The 26050-nt window shown below is 47.3% G+C and overlaps 1 protein-coding gene across 1 annotated transcript in view; it reads right to left on the bottom strand.

Moving 5' to 3' along the window:
• Positions 1–754: 754 nt before the first annotated feature.
• ccdc115 (coiled-coil domain containing 115) overlaps positions 755–26050 on the bottom strand; it is a 38104-nt gene continuing 12808 nt past the window's right edge. Inside the window, exons 2-5 of the mRNA XM_041181423.1 lie at positions 23518–23621; positions 3781–3902; positions 3065–3283; positions 755–1988 (exon numbers count right to left, since the gene is read on the bottom strand). Coding sequence (XP_041037357.1) covers positions 1873–1988; positions 3065–3283; positions 3781–3902; positions 23518–23621 — 561 coding nt within the window. The 3' untranslated portion in view covers positions 755–1872. The remainder of the gene's footprint in view (positions 1989–3064; positions 3284–3780; positions 3903–23517; positions 23622–26050) is intronic.

The raw sequence follows: 26050 nt of genomic DNA, 5'->3' as shown, positions 1-26050 counted from the left end.
GAATGTATTATTTTAAATTGGATACAGAATATAGTCCACAGAAAATACTATGTATGATCAGCAATCTGTAACATTACCAGCATTTGTCTCTCCACAAACACTACCTGATCTGCTGAGTAATTCCAGCATTTTCTACTTTCATTATATATGGTTTGCAGACCCTCATTAAGTAAGTCACCACACCTCTTCATTTATCTCCACTTCAACTGAAGACTACACTTGGCCTCAACTCCACTTGCTCAGGGAAAGCAACCCACAAAGTGACAAGAGTGCTTCGGTATTTTTATGAGTAGCCCCAGACAATACGAAATTCCCTCTCAATCTCCTTGCACATCCCACTCACACTGTATCTTTCTCCCCTACAATTCCCTCACTTCCGAAGGCACCAATTCTTTCAGGACTGGGGGGTGGGTAGCATTCCAAACTTTACTTACCTTCTTCTTGGACCTCGCCCGATGATCAATGCTTTGCCTGTGGGCTTAGATTATTGAACCATGGGTGTGAGGGGGGAATATTAGAGCTGAACCCAATCCTCTGCTGATCCCAAGACACTTACACTCGCTAGCAAGGGTCACTGGGTAGTAATCAAGAGCAGGAATGAGGTTGGTTTTTATATCCTTCCCCAATCGCAACACCTCTTCCCTCGACTGTGGTCGATCAGCTAATTCATCACAGGCCAGAGACACAACCTGGGCCATTCCCGGTCTGTGCGGCACAAAAATCACACCAGGCGGTCACATAAAACCAAGCCACACAGTCATGATTTATTTCCTCAAACAACAACTGGAAAGCTTTCATACGCCAAATTTAAACTGAAGCAATGAAAGTAAACAGCCTAAACAATTCCGCAATCCTCAGCACTCAGCACTGTGCAGTATTACAGTACAATCACACAAACATCCCGACATGAAAGTTTATACTCCCGGTACTGAAGGAAGACCGCAGGCCTGATGAATCATCTTGGAGAGACTAAGGTCCACAGTGGGTTAAACACTGGACCTTAATTTTGGGAGCTGGGACCAAACCTGGAGCAGATTATTGGCATGACATTATCTGCTATGATCGGGCAATGTCAGTGCAGGGCTGAGCACTAACACGAGAAAGTGGAAACTGTCACATTGCTGGAGAGAGCACACACTCTGTGACAGTGCCTTAATCTGTACACAGGTGCTGCATTTATCGATGGGACAGTGTAGAGGGAGCTTTACTCTGTATCTAACCCCGTGATGTACTTGTCCTGGGAGTGTTTGATGGTGACAGTGTAGAGACAGCTTTACTCTGTATCTAACCCCGTGCTGTACCTGTCCTGGGAGTGTTTGATGGGGACAGTGTAGAGGGAGCTTTACTCTGTATTTAACCCCGTGCTGTACCTGTCCTGGGAGTGTTTGATGGGGACAGTGCAGAGGGACGCTGCAGTCTCTCTTGAGTGGTGTTGCCAATAGCAGGAACCCTTACATTGTGACTCTACACAATCCGAGAACTGATTGAATCGAATTACAAATCAGAACCTTGGAGCAGACAGGAAGCACTTTCATCACGTCAGTGAAGTATGCTTTGAAACTCAGCCCCCAGACAGAAAAGGATGGCATGCTAATCTGTGGTACCAAGTTGGCACTGAATGCCACCCATGAAGCCTCCCAAAGTCATTGATCCAAACCCCTGTGCCCTTCAGTGTCGAAGTTGTTTTCAATAGGATGCTTGTGAAATCAAGAAAATTAGGATTTTAACATTATCTAAAACTCAATTCCACAGGAGAGACTGTCACCATGATGGCTGGATGGGGAAATCATTCAACCAACCCCAGGAGTGGGGATGAAGGGGAGGATGCTGACCTCCAATTGTCCTGAAGTTGGCAGAAGGAAGTTCCTTTTGTCACGCGCTCTGGTGTCCGATAACTTTGTGTTTCTGCCGCAGTAGAGCCTGGTACTCTGCCTTGGTGCTCACAAGGCTGCTCTGGAGAGTTGCTACCTCGGCTGCGACCTCCATAACTGCAGAAAAATGAGGCACAATGTGCAACACAGGGTGAATAACACACATACTTCACAGATAGTGGCAGCAGTAAAAACACGTGTGTGTCATGCAGAGACAAAACAAGCATGATAAACGTGAACACCACAGATAATAGAAGGAAGAAAACAACCGAGACCAAAAATAGGCCATGTCACATGGAGACAGCATGGAGAGGAAAACTACACAAGTCACAAGCAAGGAGTAAACAAACAGTTGTGAAGCAGGCACAGTATTGAGTGCAAAATCATAAAAAGTCTTACAATTTCGATTATCTATTTCGTGCGCACAGCCTCACAACTCTGTCCCCTCCTGCGCACAGCCTCCCCGCTCCTCCTCCCTGCGCGCCCAGTCTCCTCGCTCTGTCTCCTTGCGCGCACGGTCCCCCACCTCCTCTCCCCGCCCCCTCCCTCACCCCCCACCTCCTCCCCCCCACCCCCTCCCTCACCCCCCACCCACCCCCTCCACACCCCCACCTCTCCATCCCCCTCCACACCCCCCCACCCACCCCCTCCACCCTCCCACCCATCCCTTCCCCCCCCACCCACCCCCTCCACCCTCCCACCCATCTCCTCTCCCCCCACCCACCCCCTTCCCCTTCCCACCCCTCCCCTTCCCCTTCCCACCCCTCCCCTTCCCCTTCCCACCCCTTCCCTTCCCCTTCCCACCCCTCCCCTTCCCCTTCCCACCCCTCCCCTTCCCCTTCCCACCCCTCCATCACCCCCCACCCATCCCCTCTCCCCCCACCCAGCCCCTTCCCCCTTCCACCCCTCCATCACCCCCCACCCATTCCCTCTCCCCCCACCCACCCCTCCATCAACCCCCACCCATCCCCTTTCCCCCCACCCACCCCCTTCCCCCTCCCACCCCTCCATCCCCCTCCCATCCATCCCCTCCACCCCCCCCAACTACCCCCTTTCCCCCACCCACCCCTTTCCCCCCTCAGCGACGGCCCCACCTCCCCTCTTCTGGATATTTGCTATTTCAGACCCCGCTTTTCCTTCTCGCTTTCCCCATTCCAGGTACCTTGTTAGGATTAGGGTTCTGGGATCTGTACCTTCTTTAAATGAAGCCTGAGCGATTTTCAAACTCTGTGGCACCAGAACTCCGAACCACCTGAGAGGGTCCTGACTGGCCACAGGTCCCTCCCTCTGCCCCGCGGGCGTGTCTTCCTCACCAGTGCTTTCTTTCAAAGCCTGTGACCTGCCTGCCAGCTCATCGTCAGGCAGCAGCTTCTGCTCCTCGTCTCCTCTCCACCTGGCTTTTCTCCTCCTTACTGCAGAGGACAAGAGGCTAAAGTTCAAGTTGCTTTCAGTCACCCAGCGAAACCACATTACACCCTCTCCTTCCCCCATGTGAATGTATGGCACAGGGGGAGATAAAACCCTCTTCTCCTTTGTTCAGTGCTGGCCCCACCACCGGAGGCTGTTGAATCTCACGGGGGTGCCAGCTCCACACAATTCTACTCCTTGAGTGCAAGTGGAGACCCAGTTTCAACAGGATATTCAGCTGCTTGGGGCATCATATTCTGTCCTCCCACCTCCCCACCTTCTGTCACATATTATCCAGTGAGTCCTGATAATAATCAAGAGCTGAAACACTGGATGATGTTTCCCCTTCCACCGTCTAATCCATCAGGTGACCTCCAGACACTCAGCACCACGCTGCCTCCCAGAAGATGGGATTATGGGCATGAAAGGGGTATGGACTTCCTGAAACAACACAAGGCATGTTCTGCTGATAGGTTGCTGTCTCACTGAGCTGAATACTCACCCTGCTCTTTGGCTCCAACCTCCACTATCTCTTTCTGTTCTTCCTGAACAGCTCCTGTCCTTTTCACTTCACAGGAGTCCACTCTCTCTACTTGGAAACCACAGCGACCATCCTCCTTCAGACTGCAACAAATATATTAGTCGAGTTACAAGCAGTAGACGCTTGGAAGCATTTAATGATGGCCCCATTATGCTGCCCTGCCGCCCCCATCGCCTGCACCTTCCCACCCCCTCATCACCACACCGCCCCCATCACCGCACCATCCCCATCACCATGCCCATCACCGCACCGCTGCCCCCATCATCATGCCATTCTTCTTGACCCACTGCAGGCCATGTGGTGTAGGTATGTGGTGTGTCCATAGATCTCTGAAGGTAGAGGGGCATGTTAGTGGGGTGGTGAAAAAGGCAGATGGGACACTTGCCTTTATCAATTGAGGCACAGTTTACAAAAGTAGGGGGGTCATGTTGGATTTGTATAGAACCTTGGTGAGGCCACAGCTGGAGTACTGTGTGCAGTTCTGGTCGCCACATTATAGGAAGGATGTGATTGCACTGGAGGGGGTGCAGAGGAGATTCACCAGGATGTTGCCTGGGATGAAACATTTAAGTTAAGGCTGGATAGACTTGGGTTGTTTTCGTTGGAGCAGAGAAGATTAAGGGGTGACCTGATTGAAGGGCATGGACAGGGTGGATAGGGAGCAGCTGTTCCCCTTAGTTGAAGGGTCAGTCACGAGGGGACACAAGTTCAAGGTGAGGGGCAGGAGGTTTAGGGGGGATGTCAGGAAAAACCTGTTTACCCAGAGGGTGGTAACGGTCTGGAATGTGCTGCCTGGGAGGGTGGTGGAGGTGGGTTGCTCATCCTTTACAAAGTACCTGGATGAGCACTTGGCATGTCAGAAAGTTCAAACCTATGGGCCATGAGCTGGTAAATGGGATTAGGTAGTTAGGCCAGGTGTTGCTTTCGTGTTGGTGCAGACTCGATGGGCCGAAGGGCCTCTTCTGCACTGTCTGATTCTGTGATACCCACAATACTGTTAGGAAGGGAGCTCCAGGGTTTTGACCTGAAGACAGTGAAGGATCGGTCATATATTTCCAAGTCAGGTGAGTGGCTTGATGGGGAACTTCCAGGTGGTGGTGTTCCCATGTGTCTGCTGCCCTTCTAGTTGGTAGTGGTCATGGGTTTGGAAGGCACTATCTAAGGAGTCTTGTTGAGTTTCTGCTGTACATCTTGATGGTACACACACTGCTGCCACTGTGCGGTGGTGGTGGTGGTGGAGGGAGTGAATGTTTGTGGATCAGGTGCCAATTTAGCGGGATGCTTTGTCCTGGATGGTGCCAAGCTTCTTGAGTGTAGTTGGAGCTGCACTCATCCAGGCAAATAGAGGGTATTCCATCACACTCCTGACTTGTGCCTTGTGGATGGTGAACAGACTTTGGGGAATCAGGAAGTGAGTTACTCGCCGCAGGATTCCCAGCTGACCTGCTCTTGTAGCCACAGTATTTATATAGCCAGTCCAGATCAGTTTCTGGTCAATGGTAACCCCCAGGATGTTGATAGTGGGGGATTCAGCAATGGTAATGCCACTGAATGTCAAGGGGTGATAGTTAGATGCTTTCTTTACCACCTTATCCATGTGTCCTGTGACCTTCAGGGACCTGTGGATATGCACTCCAAGGACTCTCACTTCCTCAACCCCTCTCAATATCCTCCTGTTTACTGAGTATTCCCTTCCCTCCCCAAATGCATTGCTTCACGCTTTTCCGGATTCAATTCCATTTGCCATTTTTCCACCCACCCAATCAAAACATTGACATCTTTCTGGAGACAGCAGCTATTCTCTTCACTATCACCCATATGGCCAATTTATGTGTCATCTGCAAATTTCCCAATCATGCCTCCCATGTATATGTCCAAATCATTAATATATACAACAAACAGCAAGGGCCCGAACCCTGAGCCCTGTGGAGCACCACTGGAAACTGCTTTCCATTCGCAAAAACATCCAATGACCATTACCCTTCGTTTCCTGTCACTGAGCTAATATTGCATGCAACTCGCCACTTTCCACTGTACCCATGGGATCTCACTTTTCTGACCAGTCTGCCTTGTGGGGCCTTGTCAAAGGCCTTCCTGAAATCCATGCAGATAACACCCACTACGCCACCCTCATCCATCCTCCTTATTACTTCCTCAAAAAATTCTATTAAGTTAGTAAGACACGACCTTCCCCTAACAAAACCATGCTGACTATCCTTGGTCAACCCTAAGTGACAGTTTATCCTGTCTCAAAATTGATTCTAATAACTTGCCCACCATTGAAGTCAGACTGGCCTGCCTACAATATAACCTCCTGTATCTAGTGAGGAGTAGAAAATGATCCTCAGGGCATCTGCTATTTCCCCCCTGGCTTCCTTTAACAACCTGGGGTACAACCCATCTGGCCTTCGTGATTTATCCACCTTCAAGGATGCCAGTCCCTCCAGTACTTCCTCACTCGCTATGCTTATTTTGTTTAATATTTCACATTCCTCTTTAACTAGAAAGTCAGCATCATCCTTCTCCTTACAGAAGACAGAGACAAAGTACTCATTGAGAACCCTACACACATCTTCAGCACAACACACGAGTTGCCATGTACATCTCTGATAGACCCTACCCTTTCCTCAGTTATTCACTTGCTTTTAAGGTATTGTAAAACATTTTTGGGTTTTCTTTAATTTCATCAGCCAATATTTTTTTGTATCCTGTGTTTACCCAATTTCCTTTTTCACTTCACTCCTGTACTTTCCTATGCTCTTCTAGGCTTTCTACAGTATTAAACTTTTTGTGATGCCATAAGCTTTCTTTTTCTGCTTTATTTTGCCCTGTATACTTCTGGATAACCAGAGAGCTCCAGGTTTGTCAGTACCACTCTTTTTCTTTGTAGACATGTCTACACTGTGCCCACAGAATCTCGCTTTGGTTTTGAATACCTCCCACTGATTTTCCCTTCTAATAGCAGTATCCAGTTCACCTCTCGGCTTTGTAAAATTTGTCATCCTCCAATTTAGAACTTTTACTCCTGTTCTATCTTTATCCTTTTCTATAATGATGCTAAATCTAACTGTATTATGGTCACCATCTCGAAAATGGCCATCCACTGCTACTTCATCCACTTGCCAAGCTTCGTTTCCTAAGACTAAATCTAGAATAGTGCCACCTCTCATTGGGCTTGTTACTTGCTGGCTGAAAAGCTCTCTTTGCAGTTCAAGAGTTTTGTGCCCTCTATGCCCTTCACACTGTTTGTATCCCAATTGATATTCGGGTAGTTAAAGTCTCCAACTATTATTGCCCTATTGTTTTTGCATTCAAATTTGCTTACATATTTGCTCTTCTAACTTCCTTCCACTATTTGGGGGTCTAAAGTACATTCCGAGCAGTGTGGCTGCCCCTTTTTTATTTCTGAGCTCAGCCCGTAGGGCCTCATTTGGCATATCATCCTTCCTCACAGCTGCAATTGTTTCTTTAACTAATAATGCTACACCCACACCTTTTTTATTCCCCTCTCTATACTGACTGAGAACTCTATATCCAGGCATGTTGAACTGCCATTTTTGCTCCTCTTTAAGCCAGGTTTCCATTGTAGCGATGATATCATGCTGCCACGTGTCTACCTCTGCCCTCAGCTCATCGACTTTATTTGCTATATTCTTTGCATTTACATATACACCTTTTAACACTGCCAAATTCATGTGCTGTACACTTTTTAACATGCGCTTCTTCTGTTTTTTAGAGTCAGTCACTAATTCTCCATCTCCCTTTCTCTGCTTTGAATTTGCCCACAGATTCCCAGGTGCTTCACAGGCTTTGTGAAGCAAAATATTGCACTAAGCCAGTTTGTGATATATTAGGGCAGGTGACCAAAAGATCAATCAAAGTGGCAGATTTTAAAGGAGAGGTTGAGAGTTAAAGGGTTTAGGGAGGGAATTCCAGAGCTTAGGGCCCAAGCAACGTATGGCATGGTTGCCAATGGAGCAGCAATTTAAAATCACAGATACCCAAGAGGGCAGGATAAGAGCAAAATGCCACAGATGCTGGAATCTGAAATAAAGCTGAAAATTCTGGAAGTACTGAGTAGGTCAGGCAGCATCTATGGAGAGAAACAGAGTTAACCTTTCAGGCCGACGACACTCCATCAGAATTGACCAGTCATTGGTCTAAAATGTTAAACCTATTTCTTCACCATACATGCCCGATCTGCTCAGTATTTCCAGCATTTTCTGTTTCTGTCTCAGAGGGTTGGGGGGCTGGATGAGATCAGAGGGAGATTAGAGAGAGAGGGGGGGTGAGGATATTGAGGGATTTGAAAACAGGATGAGAAATTTAAAACGGGGGCAATGCCTGATGGCAATCGGATGGCGTCTTTGGCATGTGCACTCACTTCACACGGAGTCTGTCCAGAAATGCAGTTTCGCCCACCCTGGCATGCGCCTGCCCGCCTCTTCAAGGTTGCCAGTATGGGTTTACGCCTGTGCGTGGTGATGTCATAGCAGGCATTCCATCAGGAACACAGTTTTTCAAAACTAACTCTCTCACTAGTGCATCCGATAACTTTCCAACTGCAGGCTCCACCAGAATATTCCAAATTTTCAAATCAGTGAAATAGTTTCACAGATACACAATAGCATTCATCTCCAATTTATTGGTCAAATTTATTGGGAAACGTTATGTCACGTGTGAGAGGTTCAATGGCTGGATCTATGTCCATTCATTGCTGTGCTTCACCTCCCCCCCTCTATGATCAATGCTGCCATTTTCTAAGTTTCTCTGCCTTTAACAATGGACAATATTTTACAGATTGCAGTATTTTAATGTAGCTTCCACCAAACATGTCCAGATGAGTCATCTTCTGCCCATCCCCTGATCACATGCTACTGGATTACCAGCTTTATCTTTCGAAAGTATGTTCCACGGCCAGGCATGGTTTCTCCTGTACTACAGGCAATGTCCCTTCTGCTTGAGTTTCTCATTATATATGAGTGACAATGTTTGGCTGGATTGTGGAGGGAGATAATCAGCCAGCTCTATAGCGGGTCACCATTGCTGTCCAGCACGCATCCTCTGGCTTGATGCTGTCACTGAAAGATTGCTGAACAGACAACTGGCAGAGGATGAAGGCATCGTGCTGCTGCCAGGGTAACAGGCATTTACCAGCGCAACGAGCTGGGTGTAGTTGCACAATGAGCCAGGGTGCCAATACGTCTCAACGTTGAGATACAGAGCCCATTAAGCCATGTTTATGCAGTCTGCTCTCCTGGCTTAGAGCCTCTCGCCTCCAAAATGTTGCAATAGATGGCCAACGGTGACATGCTAGCCATGTCACCTGTCGCATTGGTGGGCATCCCTTTGTACTGCTGAATGCATGTTCATTTCTGCATGTTTACTACAGGATGGTAACCCAATTGTCCTATTCTGAGAAGGCAATGCTGACCTCATGACAGCTTTAGCCTCCGACTGACAGGATCTGCCTACTCTGCATTCTTGTGGACAAAGCTTGCAACACCTGAGCTCCCATCCTCCACCACCCCAGAAGTAGCTATAAGTGACACAGATGCCACTTTATTTCTAAATTGGCACCTATGGCACTTTAATTGCTGACGCTACAGAGCTGAATTTTCCATCCTTTAAATTTCAAGACAGGCTTGCCATGATGAAATCAAGGACAAAGGCCTCTGTTGACATCTTGGTATTAAATGTGAGTCCATGGCCAGCTCATATAGAACCAAGTGGGAAACCCTGAAATCGTGAGAGGAACAGACGGAAGTGGTGGTGAATCATGAGTGGAACAACGAGGAGTGGTCTCTCTGTAAAACAGGCAAGAATCTGTGAAAACATCTGAAGAAATGATGTTAGAGCAGTTGTGGTGCTCGAGGAACTGCTGCTCAGTGACTCATTTCATCACCTAGTCATGGCTACAATTGATCATATAATTGAGTTTAGTGCTTCATGAATTTAGCAGATCTAAGGCACAGTATGAAAAATAATGAAATAGAGGACATTGGCGTGAAAGGATTCAGAAGTTGCATTAAAGGATGAGCTGAGATATAACAATGAGACCAGGTTCAGCAAACTGAAATAAAGGAGCTAGTGAACAGAAAAGGATCAGAGTAAATGAAGAGAGACAGAACAGTTTAAAAAGAGCCTCATACAGTTACATAATAAAATAAATGGGAAATGGCAAGATAAAGCACCTGCTCCACTCCTCCGCATCCATGAAGGAATGTATCTTAGGGCTGGTTTTCCACAATGATGTCCTGGATCAGGAGCGCTCCTATTCCACGTTTCTGCAGGGAGGTTCGAATCGCAATCATTAAATGGAGGGTTCAAAAGTCATGCAGTGAAGCTGAAGCGCAATAATCATAGTTACCTCCAACAACTGAGTGACAAGCAGAAGATCGTGGGCACTATGATTGAGTTCTGGTGACAAGAACTACACACTGCAGAAGATGATAGCCCAGCTATCCTCTGCTGCAACTTTTGGAATCAGAATTTACTGCCCCATCTTGCGCTGAGGTATCTGGGCTCGTCTCTGGAGAAATTTGTCTCCAAAAGCTGACAGTGAATATCTTGATCACTCACCGAGGCAGGCATGGCTGCTGCAGTTGTTGTCACCCCTGAGCAGCAACAAGAAATACATTGTACATCTGCTACATTACACCTTGTCAAAGTTGAGCAGGGAGAACGTCAGCCTTATGCCACCATCCCTGAATGACAATGACCCTAGCCCCTTGGCCTAATGAGCTGCTGGACCATGTATACACCTTGTCTGCACACCATTCCACTTCCCTCTTATCCCTGTGCTGCCACATTGGGAGAGCTAAGGACTTGCAGGTCACACAAATGGAAGAAAACAATGGCCCTTGTAGACAAATGCCTACTTCCTCATGGAGTCCCATCTCCGAAACAACTATACAGAGCATCCTGAAGCTCTGTGGTTGTCAGCACATGTGTATCAAACAGCGGTGTCGACTGAAGGGATCAGCCGCCTGGGAAACATTCAATACATAAAAGAAAACCTAACTCTGCAGCTTGTGCCATAGTTAAGGGTCTGTGCAAACAGAGTCCATGGTTTCATGAGTGAAGTTTGAGCATGGACATTCACGGTTTCACCTTTGTGACTTCCCACCTTTCAGTGCGAGCACTGTAATGTCACGATTGTGCCTTGATCAATGACTGCTGCCACCAACAATGAAAATGTTGTTGAGTCTTTGGAAGTCAGTTCTTTTGTGAAAACCAGTAAAAATAGCAATATTTTGATGTAGAATCATGTCACAGTGGTTTTTATTCTGCTAACAGGTGTCTCAGCTCAACGGTATCTGACATCAGTTTCTCTACCTGACAGAAAGGCTGCCTGGAAGTGCTAGTGTTATGGTTCAGAGGGGCCGGAGTTTGCACCAGAAACAGCGGGGGGAATGCATTGCCAAAGTCAGAGAGAAACTGGACATGTGGGTAAGAAGCTGGTCATCAGGTGTACGGTGCTCTTGGTGTTACTGCACATGATACAGGTCTGGCCCGATAACCTGCTCCTGCGCCATGGTGGTCAGCCAAGCCATTTTTCACTTTATCTGGGGATCAAAAATGGACTGTGTCTGCAATGTACAAACTTCTAGAAAAAGGGGGGAAAAACATACCCAGTGTCACCCTCACCTTGATGGCCAACTTGGGTGTGCAATTCCATCAAGCTGTTTGAAGAACCTCAGTATACAAACACAAAATGTCACCATATATTGAGGTTCTATCTATTCCCTATATTATGAACAATGTCAAAAACAGAATTACCTGGAAAAACTCAGCAGGTCTGGCAGCATCGGTGGAGAAGAAAAGAGTTGACGTTTCAAGTCCTCATGACCCTTCGACAGAACTTGAGTTCGAGTCCAAGAAGCGTTGAAATTATGAACAATGTGTCTGGCCATGTTCCCACAAAACACTTCACTTAGCTGGACTACACTGTACCATCTGTCTGTCCATCGTGGAAAAGTTTGTGTAGAAAACACCTTTTGCACAATGTTGGGCACTGGTCTACAAATAACTCCCTTGATCTCTGTGAGAAAAGGAGATGGTGGATCCAGTTTCCTGAACAGACTGTCAAAATCATTTGGCACAATGCCCCATTGCCAAAACTTTCAAAGAATCACCAAGAATCACCAAGACAAAGTTTAGTTGGTGGTAAGAAGGGCCCTCCCCGTCAGCTCCTTCATGTACACCCGGACTCTCAGCCCCACCATTATGTTGCTCTCCAGGTGGCTACTGCTGCTGCCTATTTCTTTCTGGAATATGCAAAGGTGGTCTGAAGAGGGACACAGTAGCTTATGCCAAGGTTTATCTCAAGCAGCTCCATAACACAGGTCTTTCCTCTATGGGGCGTTCCCGGGGACCCACACTAAGAGGTACACCAACTGCTGCTGGAGGATCATCAGCTCCATAAAAGACACACTTTAATCTGCCTGAAACTTGTTGGTCTTCCAGTGCAAAGAACTATCAGCAGCCAATCAGTGAATTGGTGGGAATAGGGTTTGGGAGTCACTAAGCGAGAGGGAGATGTCTATGAGGTACTCGGATTGTGGCTGAAAATAATCAATCAGGTCTGAAGTACAGCAAGTGCCACTTGCTGAGTTACTGCTCATTGGAGACGCGACAGGAGGTACAAATCCAAACCTCATAAAGGGCAAACAGAGAACCATATCTTTTATAATCCTGCAAATCATTCTTGGAACTCCAGGCTTGAATCTCTCCCAATGGGGTTTCTACCCCTGCCACAGTACAGAAATGACCCTAATCAAAGTCATAAATAACATCCGATGTGGCTGTTACAGAGATAAACTAGCGCTCCTCATCTTTCTCAAAACGTTTGCAGCCTTTGACACACCATCCTTCTCAGGTGCCTCTCCACTGTCGACCAGCTGGGTGGGACTGCACTCGCTTGGTTCCACACTCATCTATCTCATCATGGTCAGAGTATCATTTGCAATGGCTTTCCTTCGTACTCTCACATTGTGGCATCTGGTGTCCTCCAAGGATCTATGCTTGGCCTGCTCCTACTTTTCATCCACATGCTGCCCTTCAGTGACATCATCTGAAAATCAGAATCAGTTTCCACATGTACACCAGTGACACCCAGCTCTACGTCACCACGACTGCTCTCAACCCTTCAACTGTCTCTAAATTATCACACTGCTTGTTTAACATCCAGTACTGGATAAGCAAAAATTTCCTCCAATTTAACATTGGAAAGAACGAAGCCATTGTCTTCAGTCCCCATAACAAACTCCGTTTCCTGCAACTGATTCCATCCCTCTCCCTGGTAACTGACTGAGGCTGAAAAGGATTATTTACAAACTTGGTTTTATATCTGGCCCGAGATAAGCCACCAAGGAAAACCGTATCTGTGCCATCACTGAAATTCCCTGTTCCCACCTTACTCTGCCCTTGCCTCAGCTCATCTGCACCATTGTTACCACTAGACTTGACTGTTCTAATGCACTCCAGGCCAGCCTCCCTTGTGGAAATTTGAGGTCATCCAACATTCCAGCACCTGTGTCCCAACTCGAATTAAATCCCATTTACCAATGCACCACTGTACTCGCTGACTGATACTGACTCCCAGTGAAGCAACACCTCAACTTTAAAATTTGCACCCTGGTTTTCAAATTCCACCATGTCCTCACCCCTTATCATCGGTAAACACCTCCAGTCCCGCTACACTCTGAGATATCTGTGCTCCTTTGATTCTGGCTTCGAGCATCCCCAATTTTAATCACCTCACCATTGATGGTTGTTCTTTCAATGGCCTGGACCCTACACTCTAGAGTTCCCTCCCTAAACCTCTCTACCTCTGTTAAGTTGCCCCTTAAAACCTTCCTTTTTGTTGCAGCTTTTGGTCATTTTCCTCCAAAATCCCCTTACAGGACTCAGTGTCAAATGGCCTCCTCCAATTCCTAATGTTCTTCAATCTGTCACTCTCTGCATCAAACTGAATTCAGTTCAGTCTCCCTGGCATTAAATGAAGTTCAATGTAGAGTAGTAGTTTAAATAATGCATTTTTTGCAGGAAGCATGAGGAGACACAAGCAATAGAAGCTAAATAGTGTAATTTTAAAGAGAATGTGTGAACAGGTGTACCTAGCCCTATATGCCCAATTAGATAGTTCAGTGTCTGGAAAACCTGTTCCTAACACTCAGTGAAACTGCCTGGGGTCCTCTGCCTGCCAAGAGATGCCCTTGCCTCTCAGTTCTCCAGGCTCCTTTGTGCAGGCCTGAAAGGGATCTGTGAACATCTGCACCACCTTTGATGCAGGCAGCTGCCAAGGACATTGCTGGCAGGAAGCATACCCACTGCAGTTGCAGCATCACCACAAACAGCCTTTTAAAGTTGAGACTTTACTTCACCATGAGCCAGCGTAGGTGAGTTGAGCAAAGGTGAACAGGATTGGTACAAGTCAGAGCTCAAGTCAGCAGAGGGCACAACAAGGGAGGCCAGGAGTGTATAAGGAAAATCAATTCTGGACAAAACAAGTGATACGGTCAATGCTACATTCCAGAGCTACACTTTAGAGCTCTAATCCAAAACTTTGACAGTGTTAGACTGTCCCACTGCTCTAAGGTTCACACCGGTGGAGCAGACAGCCCCATCCCAATGTTTAATCCACGATATTCACAGCTGTAGGGCCACCGCACCAGTCATTCACGCTGATGGGAGCCACAGCCTTAATACAGAGTTTAAACCCACGATAGTCACATTGCCAGTGCGCACAGCCTCATCCCGCTGCTCTAACCCACAACTTTCACAGTGGTGAGATCCACAGCCTCATCCCGCTGCTCTAACCCACAACTTTCACAGTGGTGAGATCCACAGGCTTGTCCCGCTGCTCTAACCCACAACTTTCACAGTGGTGAGATCCACAGCCTCATCCCGCTGCTCTAACCCACAACTTTCACAGTGGTGAGATCCACAGGCTTGTCCCGCTGCTCTAACCCACAACTTTCACAGTGGTGAGATCCACAGGCTTGTCCCGCTGCTCTAACCCACAACTTTCACAGTGGTGAGATCCACAGCCTCGTCCCGCTGCTCTAACCCACAACTTTCACAGTGGTGAGATCCACAGCCTCGTCCCGCTGCTCTAACCCACAACTTTCACAGTGGTGAGATCCACAGCCTCGTCCCGCTGCTCTAACCCACAACTTTCACAGTGGTGAGATCCACAGCCTCATCCCGCTGCTCTAACCCACAACTTTCACAGTGGTGAGATCCACAGCCTCATCCCGCTGCTCTAACCCACAACTTTCACAGTGGTGAGATCCACAGCCTCATCCCGCTGCTCTAACCCACAACTTTCACAGTGGTGAGATCCACAGGCTTGTCCCGCTGCTCTAACCCACAACTTTCACAGTGGTGAGATCCACAGGCTTGTCCCGCTGCTCTAACCCACAACTTTCACAGTGGTGAGATCCACAGGCTTGTCCCGCTGCTCTAATCCACAACTTTCACAGTGGTGAGATCCACAGCCTCATCCCGCTGCTCTAACCCACAACTTTCACAGTGGTGAGATCCACAGGCTTGTCCCGCAGATTCCACACATTTTTTTTTGTTTGTAGGATTTAGCGTGGCTAAATTGCCCATCCCTAACTGCCCTTGAAAAGCTGAGAAAAGGAGAGTCACCTTCTTGAAGCACTGCAGTCCCATATGGTTCATGTACCGTTAGGGAGGGAGTTCCAGGATTTAGATCCAGCGATGGTGAAGGAATAACAATATAGTTCCAAGTCAGGAAGGTGTGTAACTTGCAGGTGGTGGTGTTCCCATGCATCTGCTGCCCTTGTTCCTCTAAATGGCAGAGGTCAAGGGTTTGGAAGGTGCTGGTGAAGAAGCCTTGATGCACTAATGCAGTGAAACTTCTACTGCTGGTACTGTGCATCAATGATGGAGGAAATAAACATTTAAGATAGTGGATGGATTGCTGACCAAGTGGGCTGCTTCATCCTGGATTGCATCGAGCCTAATGAAAGTGGATAGCATTCGATTACACTCCTCTCTAGTGTCTTGTTGATGGTGGAAAGGCTTTGGGGAGTCAGGTGGTGAGTTACTCACAACAGAATTCCTAGCCTCTGATCTGCTCTTATGGCAACAGTATTTATATGGCTGGCCCAGGTAAGCCAATGGGAACCCCCAGGGAGTGCACTGGGGTAGAGTGGAATTACTGAGAGTTTGGTGAGAAGGGAGTCAAATTTTAAATTTTAAGGATTAATCTTTTCTAAAATCTAGTGCTGCTTGCTTGCAATTTTGTATTTTGCTTACATTTACTATTTTTAAGTTTTAAGTTTCTCAGAGGCTTGGGCAGGGCTAACCAAACCATGCCCTCAGTTGGAGAAGTGAGATCAGCAATTATGTAACTGCCAGGTTCATCTGAATCTCACTAATGTAAATAAGAGATGTTAAGTTTTTTTCTCTTTATTGTTTCATGGGATGTGGGCAACACTGGCAAGGCCAGCATTTGTTACCCATCTCAAATTTCCCTTGAACTGACCTTTCTAGATCATTTCAGAGGGCAGTTAAGAATCAACCACATTGCTGTGGGTCTGGAGTCACATGTAGGCCAGGCCAGGTAAATATGGCAGATTTCCTTCCCTGAAGGACATTAGTGAACCAGATGGGTTTTTACGACAGTCGATGATAGTTTCATGGTCCCCACCACTGGGGCTAGCTTTATATTCCAGATTTATTAATCGAATTCAAATTCCACCAGCTGCTGTGGCGGGATTTGAACCCGCGTCCCCACAGCATTAGCCTCAGTCTCTGAATTAATAATCCAGTGCCATTAACACTACGTCATCGTCTCCCTGCTGTCACAGAGTGCACGACGATAGATGGTATTACTGTGCATTTGGTAAGAAGGGAGCTCGGTGAGGAGGGGAGGGAAGTGCGCTTTCCTTTTTCTTTCTCTATCCTTCTCAGCCTGCAGGAGACCAGGAGTTGAAAAGCTGCATGAGAGGGCAGGTTTTTGAAAACATCAAAAGAGTGACACTGGAGGAGGAACATAAGTTCATCAGTTGGTGAGAAACTGCAGTCAGGGAGGGTCTTCAAGTAGCTGAAAATTAGAAAAACACATTCTTTTTAAAAGAAGGAGCTACTTAGTAAGAAACACAAGCAATTGCAAAGTCAAGTCAAGGCCAGGTAAAATAAAGTAGTATAAGTAAAGCAAAATAAAATAAGGTGAACATAAGGGAAGTAAATTGAAGTCATGGCAGGACAGCTTGGCTGTGTGTAATGCGTGTCCCATAACATGTGGGAAATCCTGGATGCTTCCAGTGCCCTGGACAACCTCATGTTGGAAGTGTAACCAATTGCAGAACCTTGAGTTCCAGATTTCAGAGCCTGAACCACGGCTGAAGTCACTGCGGCACATCCGTGAGGCTGGAAGCTATGTGGATAGCACGTTCAGAGAGATGGTCACATCACAGCTTGGAAGCAGAAAAGAAATGGGTGACCACCAGGCAATCCAAGAGAATTAGGCAGGTAGTGGAGTCCCCTGGGGTCCTGCTCACCAATCAGTTTTCCATTTTGGAAGCCAGTGAGGATGTTGGTGCCTTGGAGGATTGCAGTCAGGTCCAGGTTTGTGGTACCACAGGTGGCTCTACTGTACAGGAGGGGAGGAAGAAAAGGGGAAGAGGAATAGTGATAGGGGATTCATTAATTAGGGGAACAGCCAGGTGTTTCTGTGCCCATAGATGTGAATCCAGGACGATACGTTGCCTCACTGGTGCCAGGGTCAAGGATGTCACGGAGTGGCTGCAGGACATTCTTCTGCCGGAAGGTGATCAGCAGGAGGTTGTGGCCCAGATTGGTAACAATGACTTATTAGGAAAAGGAATGAGGTTCTGAAAGCAGATTTTAGGGAGCTAGGAAGTAGACTAAAAAGCAGGACTTCGAAAGCAGTAATCTCAGGATTACTCCCAGTCCCATATGCAAGTGAACATAGAAATAGGAGAATTGACCGATTGAACACGTGGCTGCAAAGCTGGTGTAGGAGGGAGGACATCAGATTTTGGAGGCATTGGAACCAGTTCTGGGGAAAGTGGGATCTATACAAGCCAGACAGTCTACACCTGAACAGGACTGGGATGAATAGCCTAGCAGGGAGATTAGCTAGTGCCGTTGGTGGTGGTGGGGGGTGGTGGGGGTTTTGTGGGGGGGGTGGTGGTTAAACTAGATTGGCAGGAGGTTAGGAACCTGAGGGCAAAATCAGAGCAGGGAATGGGAGATGGAGAATTACTAAGTGGTTCTGAAAGGCAGAAGCAGCACAGGTTATAAAGTGTTTTACACAGGAATTTGGCAGTGTTAAAAGGCATATATGTAAATGCAAGGAGTATGGCAAATAAAGCCAATGAGCTGAGGGTACAGATAAATACATGGCAGGAGATCATCACTATAATGGAAACTTAGCTTAAAGAGGGGCAAAAATGGCAGTTCAACATCCCTGGATATAGAGTTTTCAGGCAGGATAGAGAGGGGGATAAAAAAAGGTGGGGGTGTAGCATTATTGGTTAAAGAAACAATTACAGCTATGAGGGGGGATGAAATACTAAATGAAGTATCAAATGAGGCCATATGGCTTCAGCTCAGAAATAAAAAAGGGCAGCCACATTGCTAGGTAAAATCAAAGAAAACTCAAAGAGGTTTTACAGTACATTAAAAGCAAGAAAATAACTGAGGAAAGGGTAGGGCCTATCAGAGATGTACATGGTAACTTGTTTGTTGATGATGATGATGATGTGGGCAGGGTTTTCAATGAGTACTTTCCTGTCTTCACTAAGGAGAGGGACAATACAGATAGTCTAGTTAAGGAGGAAGTGTGTGAAATATTAGATACAATAAGCATAATGAAAGAGGAAGTACTGGAGGGACTAGTATAAATGGCCAGGGCTGGAAGGATTGTACCCCAGGTTGTTAAAGGAAGCCAGGATGCATTTTCCAATCCTCACGAGATACAGGCGGTTATATTACAGGATGGTCAGTCTGAATTCGGTGGTGGACAAATTATTGGAATCAATTCTGAGACAGGGTAAGCTGTCACTTAGAAAGACATGGACTAATTAGGGATAGTCAGCATGGTTTTGTTAGGGGAAGGTTGCGTCTTACTAACTTAACAGAATTTGTGGAGGAAGTAACAAGGAGGATTGATGAGGGTTGTGCAGTGGGTGTTGCTACATGGATTTTAGTAAGGCACTTGACAAGGTCCCACATGGCAGACTGGTCAGAAAGTGGGATTCCATGAGATACAGGGGAATGCAGTGAGTTGTATCCAAAATTCGCTCAGCGACAAGGAATAAAGTGTAATGTCGATGGATGTTTTTGCGAATGGAAAGTGGTTCCCGGTGGCGTTCCACAGGGCTCAGTTTTGAGGCCCTTGCTGTTTGTTGTATATTAATGATTTGGACATAAATGTGGGAGGCATAATTGGGAAATCTGCAGATGACACAAAAATTGGCCACATAGTGAAGAGAATAGCTGTTGTCTCAGGAAAAATGTCAATGGTTTGGTTGAGTGGGTGGACAAGTGGCAAATGGAACTGAACTGGAAAAGTGTGAGGCAATGCATTTGGCGATGGCAAATAAAGCAAGGGAATACTCAACAAACAGGAGGATATTGAGAAGGGTTGCGGAAGTCAGAGACCTTGGAGTGCATATCCATATGTCCCTGAAGGTGGCAGGACAGATGGATAAGGTGGTCAAGGAAGCATATGGAATGCTTTCCTTTCTTGGATGAGATATTGAGTACACAAGGATGTAATGATAGAACTGTATAAAACGCTGGTTAGGTCACAGCTGGAATTGTCTGTACAGTTCTGGTCACGTTACAGGAAGGCCATAATTGCTCTGGGGAGAATACAGAGAAGATTTGCAAGAATGTTGCCAAGGCTGGAAAACTGCAGCTATGTGGAAAGATTGGATAGGGCAGGGTTGTTTTCCTTAGAACAAAGGAGGCTGCAAGATGACCTAATTGTCGCGTACAAAATTATGAGGGGCCTAGATAGGGTAGACAAGACCGACCTGTTTCCCCTAGTTGAGGGTTCAATTACGAAAGGGCATAGATTTAAGATGGTTGGCGTAAGGATTAGAGGGGACATAAGGAAAAACGTTTTCACCCAGAGGATGGTGGGGATCTGGAATTCACTGTCTAAATTGGTGGTTGAGGCTGAAATGCACAACTCATTTAAAAGGTACCTGGATCTGCATCTGAACTGCAAGTTACAGACCAGATATTAGAAAGTGGGATTAAGAATGAGCAGCTAGTTTCTTTTTTCCTCTTTTTTTTGGTTGGCACAGGCTCGATGGGCTGAATGGCCTATTCATGTGCCTCACCTTTTCTATGGTTCTGTGTTGATAATAGAGGGATTCAGCGATGGTCGTGCCAAGGGGAGATGGTTAGATTCGCTATTGTAGGAAATGTTCCTTGCCTGGCATTTGCATCATTTGCCACTTAGTTTTTGGAGCCTCCTCCTCCACTAGTTGTTTGATTGCTCGCCACTATTCGCCACTAAGTATGTCAGCTGGTTATGGAATTGCTCCGCTTTGTCTATTGCATGCTGTTTCCACTGTTTAGCATGCATGTAGTCCTGTATTGTAGACTCACCAGGTTGACACCCATTTCTACATATGCCTGTGCTGCTCCCCGGCATGTTGTCCTGCAGTCCTCAATGAACCATTGTTGGTCCTTTGCATAAATGGTGATGAGAGATGGTGGTGTGTGATCATGAGGTCACTGTTTGTGGTTGAATACAATTCTGCTGTTCCCGACAGCCTTCAATGGATGCCTAGATTTGAGCTGCCACATCTGTTCTGAATTTATCCCATTTAACATGTTGGTAGTGCACACAATACGATGGAGGGTATTTTGAATGAGAAGATGCGATTTCGCCTCCACAGGGATTGTGAGGTGGTGACTCATGGACAGATACATCTGCAACAGATACACTGGGGAGGCAGAGGTGATGTAGGCTCTGGGAATACACACCAATGTGCCTACCACCCCATCCTACTGCTCTAACCCAGGGAATACACACCAATGCACCCATTACACCATCCCACTCGTCTGCTTACCCCTCAGATCGAATAGAGTACCATTTTGAGACTGCTGCTGAGTAACGGGTGCATACCTTCACTTGCGTGCAATGCTTAACCCACAAAATCATACAGTTTTACTCTATACCTCTTGAAATGACAACAACACATGTACTCTCAGGTGAGCAATGTACCATGGATAGGAATTCGCTGGGTTCACTGTTCATCCTTGGGCACATTAACCCTCCTGGTACTTATGGATTTCAGCTCACAGAGACTTAACCTGTTTATGAACACAACAACAAAATGATTGTGTGTATAGCCTGAACTACCGCACTGCGCCAGTGGGGCTCAGTGCCAGTATGGCCATCAAGCCTGATTGCTAAGCAGCCAGATTGGAAAACCAAAAGGCAAAGTTAAACAAAAATGTCTGCAGCAATAAGAGAGGCAACAAGAGAGTATGACAAGAGATTAGCAGCTAACATAAAATGGACATCAAACTTCTTCTATAGGCACATAAGTAGTAAAAAAACTATTAAGAGGAGGAGTGGGCCAGATTAAGGACCAAACAACAAAGAAACCGATGCGCAGGGACAGGGGGCATGGCTGAGAAAATAAAGAAGCACTTCACCTCTGTCTTTAGCAAGGATGAAAATGCTGCCAAAGTCATAATGAAAGAAGAGGTAGTTGAGATGTTGGACAGAATACAGAGCTGGCTGTAATTAAAGTTAATAAGTCACCAGGACTGGACAGCGTGCATTTGAGGATTGTGAGGGGAATAACATTGCAAATGATGGAAGGAACGGGACTTAATTTTCCAATCCACCTTAGGCAAGCAGTGCAGGTGGGGGGTGGGCGGTGCGGAGGGGCAGTGGTGGCAGTGCCAGTGGGCTGGAGAAGTGCACTGTTACACCTTTGTTCAATAAAGAGTGCAAGGATAAGCCCAGCAACTACAGGCTACTCAGCTTAACCTCTGTGATGGGAAAGCTTTTAGAAGCAATAATCTGGGACAGAATGAACAGTTGCTTGATAAGCTAACAGAGAAGGCTGATGAGGCTAATGTGGATGATTGTTGATTTCCAAAAGACATTTGGAATATTACCACAAAATAGGCTTGCTAGCAGAGTTGAAACTCGGAATAAAAGGGACCAATGTAGCACAGATATGAAACTGGCAGAGTGACAGGAAACAGAGTAGGTGTAAACAGTTGTTTTTCGGAATGGGGTCAAGTTTCCAGGGGGTCAGTGTTAGGACCCCTGCTTTCCTTGACATGACCTAGACTTGGGTATACAGAGCACAGTTTCAAAATTTGAGGATGACAAAACTTGGAAGTATTCTGAACGGAGAAAGATAGCGTTAAACTGCAAGAGGACACAGACAGGATGGTGGAATGGACGGACGAGCGGCAGATGGAATTTACTGCAGACAAGTGTGACTCGATTCATTTTGGCAGGAAGAATGAGGAGCGGGAATATAAATTAAAGGGCACAATTCGAAAGGGGATTTCAAATTTTGCAGCTGATTGGTGGGTATATTCTGCAGAGCACCAACTAATGTAATGGTACCTCGATTGTTTCTTAGCTGTAACCAAATAGCCGGCCTCAGCCCCTCTTGGACATCCTCTCTCCAGCACTGTAAAGTTCCTCAATCAACACTGCCACCCCTCCTCCTCCCTATCTTTCCTGAACATCTTGTACCCAGGAATACTTAATGTCCAGTCCTGCCCTTTTTTGATATCTCCATAATCGCCATCATTTTTCCATGTGACTAACCACAGCTAACCAGCCTGATTTAGCATGCTCCATATTCATATACATGCACAGGAAACTATTTTCCCGCTTACACTGCCTTACTATATAATATTCTGGTGCTAACTGTCTCTCCCAATTATTTACGAACCATGGTTTTCCTCTCCAATAGTACCTCCTGGTTTCTATACCTCTGTCAAGTTAGCTGAAACCCTCCACACCTGCACTAGCAAGTCCTCCAGCAAGGACACCTGTCCTGGTTCTGTTCAGGTGCGAGTCCAGCTTATATAGGTCCCATCTCCCCCAGAACCAATCTCAATGTCTCAGGAATCTAAAGCTCTTTCTCTTGTACCATTTCTCCAGCCACTCATCCTATTTCTAGACTCACTTGCACGTGGTACCAGGATTAATCTGGAGATTATTACCGTTGACATCCTGCTTGCCACTTCCTTTCCTAGCTCCCCAGGCGGACTGCCACCTCTTCCTACCTATGTCATTGGACGGATATTATCCACGACTGCTCGCTGTTCACCATCTCCCTCCTCGTACGCTCTGGAGCCACTCAGTGACATTCTTGATATAAAAATAGAAAATGCTGGAAATACTCAGTAAGTCTGGCAGTATCAGAACTGATGAAAGATCACAGCTTGAAATTTTAACTCTATTTCTTTCTTCACAGATCCTGCTCAGTATTTCCAGCATTTTCTGTTTTTTCCTTCAGATTTCCAGCATGCACAGCATTTTGCTTTTGGATCGGTGACATCCTTGACTCTGGCACCGGAGAGGCAACATGCCATCCTGGATTCATGTCTGCGATTGCAGAAATGCTTCCCTACTACTTCGAATTCAGTATCTCGATTGATTTTCCAATCTTTCTCCTGCATCCCCTTACCTACCTTACATTAACTTGAGCTGAAGGCACCATCTCCGGTCCGTATTGGAGTGACGAAACCCATTTGTTGCCCATGGAGTAGCGAGCTTTAGAGAGCGAGAACCAGCCCTAGGGTAGAGTGAATCCAGGTTAGAGCTGCACAGCACCTGGAACAGCCCGCTCCCACTCCCAGTTTGGCGAGGGGGTGTAAGGGGGAAAACAAAAGTGGCAAACATTGCACCCAACCTACAATCTAAACTCTCGGTATGAGCCCAATGGCTCAATAGGTGAAGGCACCATTGAGCGTGGTTCTGAGCCATGTAGGCCAGCCTGTGCTGAGTGAGTGGAATTCAAACAGAGCAGGAACTACGTTTAGTGCCACAGGGCTTAAGGAGATTAAGGAAATCAGCTTCAGCCTCCATCCAAGAATGTAGCTCCAGTTATGGGAGCAGAGATTGTAAAAAAAACAGTACACAGCAAAGTTAATGTGCTTACCCCAGGCCTGCATACTTCTATAGCTCAGAGAGCAGTTAAAACTCATATACACTTCTCCCAAACAAGCAGAGGTTCAGGGGAAATTACAGCACAGGAGACCTACTGCACCTGTGACACTATCGCCTCTAATCCCATTTCCCAGTATCTTCTTACTAAATGAAATACAAAGAAAAACTTGCATTTATATAGTGCCTTTCATGACCATCAAACTCCCTGAAGCACTTTGTAGTCAATGAAGTGTCACAGTATCTTTACAGTGCAGAAGGTGGCCATTCGGCCCATCGAGTCTCGCTGGCTCTCTGAAAGAGCATTCCACCTAGTTCCACTCCTCTGCCTTGACCCCGTAACCCCACACATTATTTATTTTTGGGTAGCAATCCAATTCCCTTTTGAATACCTCAATAGAACCTGCCTCCACCATCCGCTCAGGAAGTTTGTTCCGGACTCCAACCACCCTCTGGGTCAAAGAATTTTTCCTCGCACCACATTTATTCCTTTTGCCAATTATTTTGAATCCGTACCCTCTAGTTCTTGATGCTCTCTTGAATGGGAACAGTTTCTCACTATTTATCCTATCCATAGCTCTCAGGTTCTTGAATATCTCTATCAAGTCTCCTCCCTGCCTTCTTTTCCCCAACGAAAACAGTCGCTACCTCTCCGATCTATCCTCATAGCTACAGTTCTTCATCCCAGGAATCAGTCTTGTGAATCTCCTCTGTACTCTCTACAACTACTACTAATGTGAAGGCATTGGAAAGTTCTGGAGGAAACATGGCAGCCAACTGACACATGGCAAACTCCGGTTTTTGTGATGATAACCAGGGGATGAATACAGGCCCAGGACACCAGGGATAACATTCTTGCTCTTTGAAATATAGTAATTTGTCACTTTACATTGTAGTTCAACTGCTAACCTGCAACTTTAAAGTGCAACGTTAAGTGAAACAACGTTAAGCAGAGCAGAACTTCCCCATGATAACTGATATAAAAGCTGTAGTCAGATTCTGTAGAACCCTTCTTGTCAGAGAAAAAAATTGAAACATTATACTCTGCAAGTTGAAATGCTACACATTCCTAAATTCCCATATTCGTGAATGAAATAATCAAATTATAAGTATAAAAGAATTATGCTAACTCTTTCTACTTGACTATCGCCTGCCTACCCACTCCGCTCCCCTCCGCAACTCTCTCACTGGCTGCCTCCAATTCTCCCACTCACTGCCTCTACCACTTCCCTCCGTCCCCGCCTCTCCCGCTTCCCACCCTCCCTGCCTCTCCCGCTTCCTCCCTCACTCGCCCGCTCACTGCCTCCCCCACATCCCTCCCTCCCCGCCTCTCCCGCTTCCCACCCTCCCCGCCTCTCCCGCTTCCCACCCTCCCTGCCTCTCCCGCTTCCCACCCTCCCCGCCTCTCCCGCTTCCCACCCTCCCCGCCTCTCCCGCTTCCTCCCTCACTCGCCCGCTCACTGCCTCCCCCACATCCCTCCCTCCCCGCCTCTCCCGCTTCCTCCCTCACTCTCCCGCTCACTGCCTCCCACGCATCCCTCCCTCCCCGCCTCTCCCGCTTCCTCCCTCACTCTCCCGCTCACTGCCTCCCCCGCATCCCTCCCTCCCCGCCTCCCCCGCATCCCTCCCTCCCCGCCTCCCCCGCATCCCTCCCTCCCCGCCTCCCCCGCTTCCCGCCCTCCCCGCCTCCCCCGCTTCCCGCCCTCCCCGCCTCCCCCGCTTCCCGCCTCCCTCCCCGCCTCTCCCGCTTCCCACCCTCCCCGCCTCTCCCGCTTCCCACCCTCCCCGCCTCTCCCGCTTCCCACCCTCCCCGCCTCTCCCGCTTCCCACCCTCCCCGCCTCTCCCGCTTCCCACCCTCCCCGCCTCTCCCGCTTCCTCCCTCACTCTCCCACTCACTGCCTCCCCCGCATCCCTCCCTCCCCGCCTCTCCCGCTTCCCACCCTCCCCGCCTCTCCCGCTTCCTCCCTCACTCTCCCGCTCACTGCCTCCCCCGCATCCCTCCCTCCCCGCCTCCCCCGCATCCCTCCCTCCCCGCCTCCCCCGCATCCCTCCCTCCC

The sequence above is a fragment of the Carcharodon carcharias genome (assembly GCF_017639515.1).
Source record: "Carcharodon carcharias isolate sCarCar2 chromosome 35 unlocalized genomic scaffold, sCarCar2.pri SUPER_35_unloc_3, whole genome shotgun sequence".
Taxonomy (NCBI): domain Eukaryota; kingdom Metazoa; phylum Chordata; class Chondrichthyes; order Lamniformes; family Lamnidae; genus Carcharodon; species Carcharodon carcharias.
Note: the sequence above shows the minus strand (reverse complement) of the source record. Positions and strands in the feature narration are given on the sequence as shown.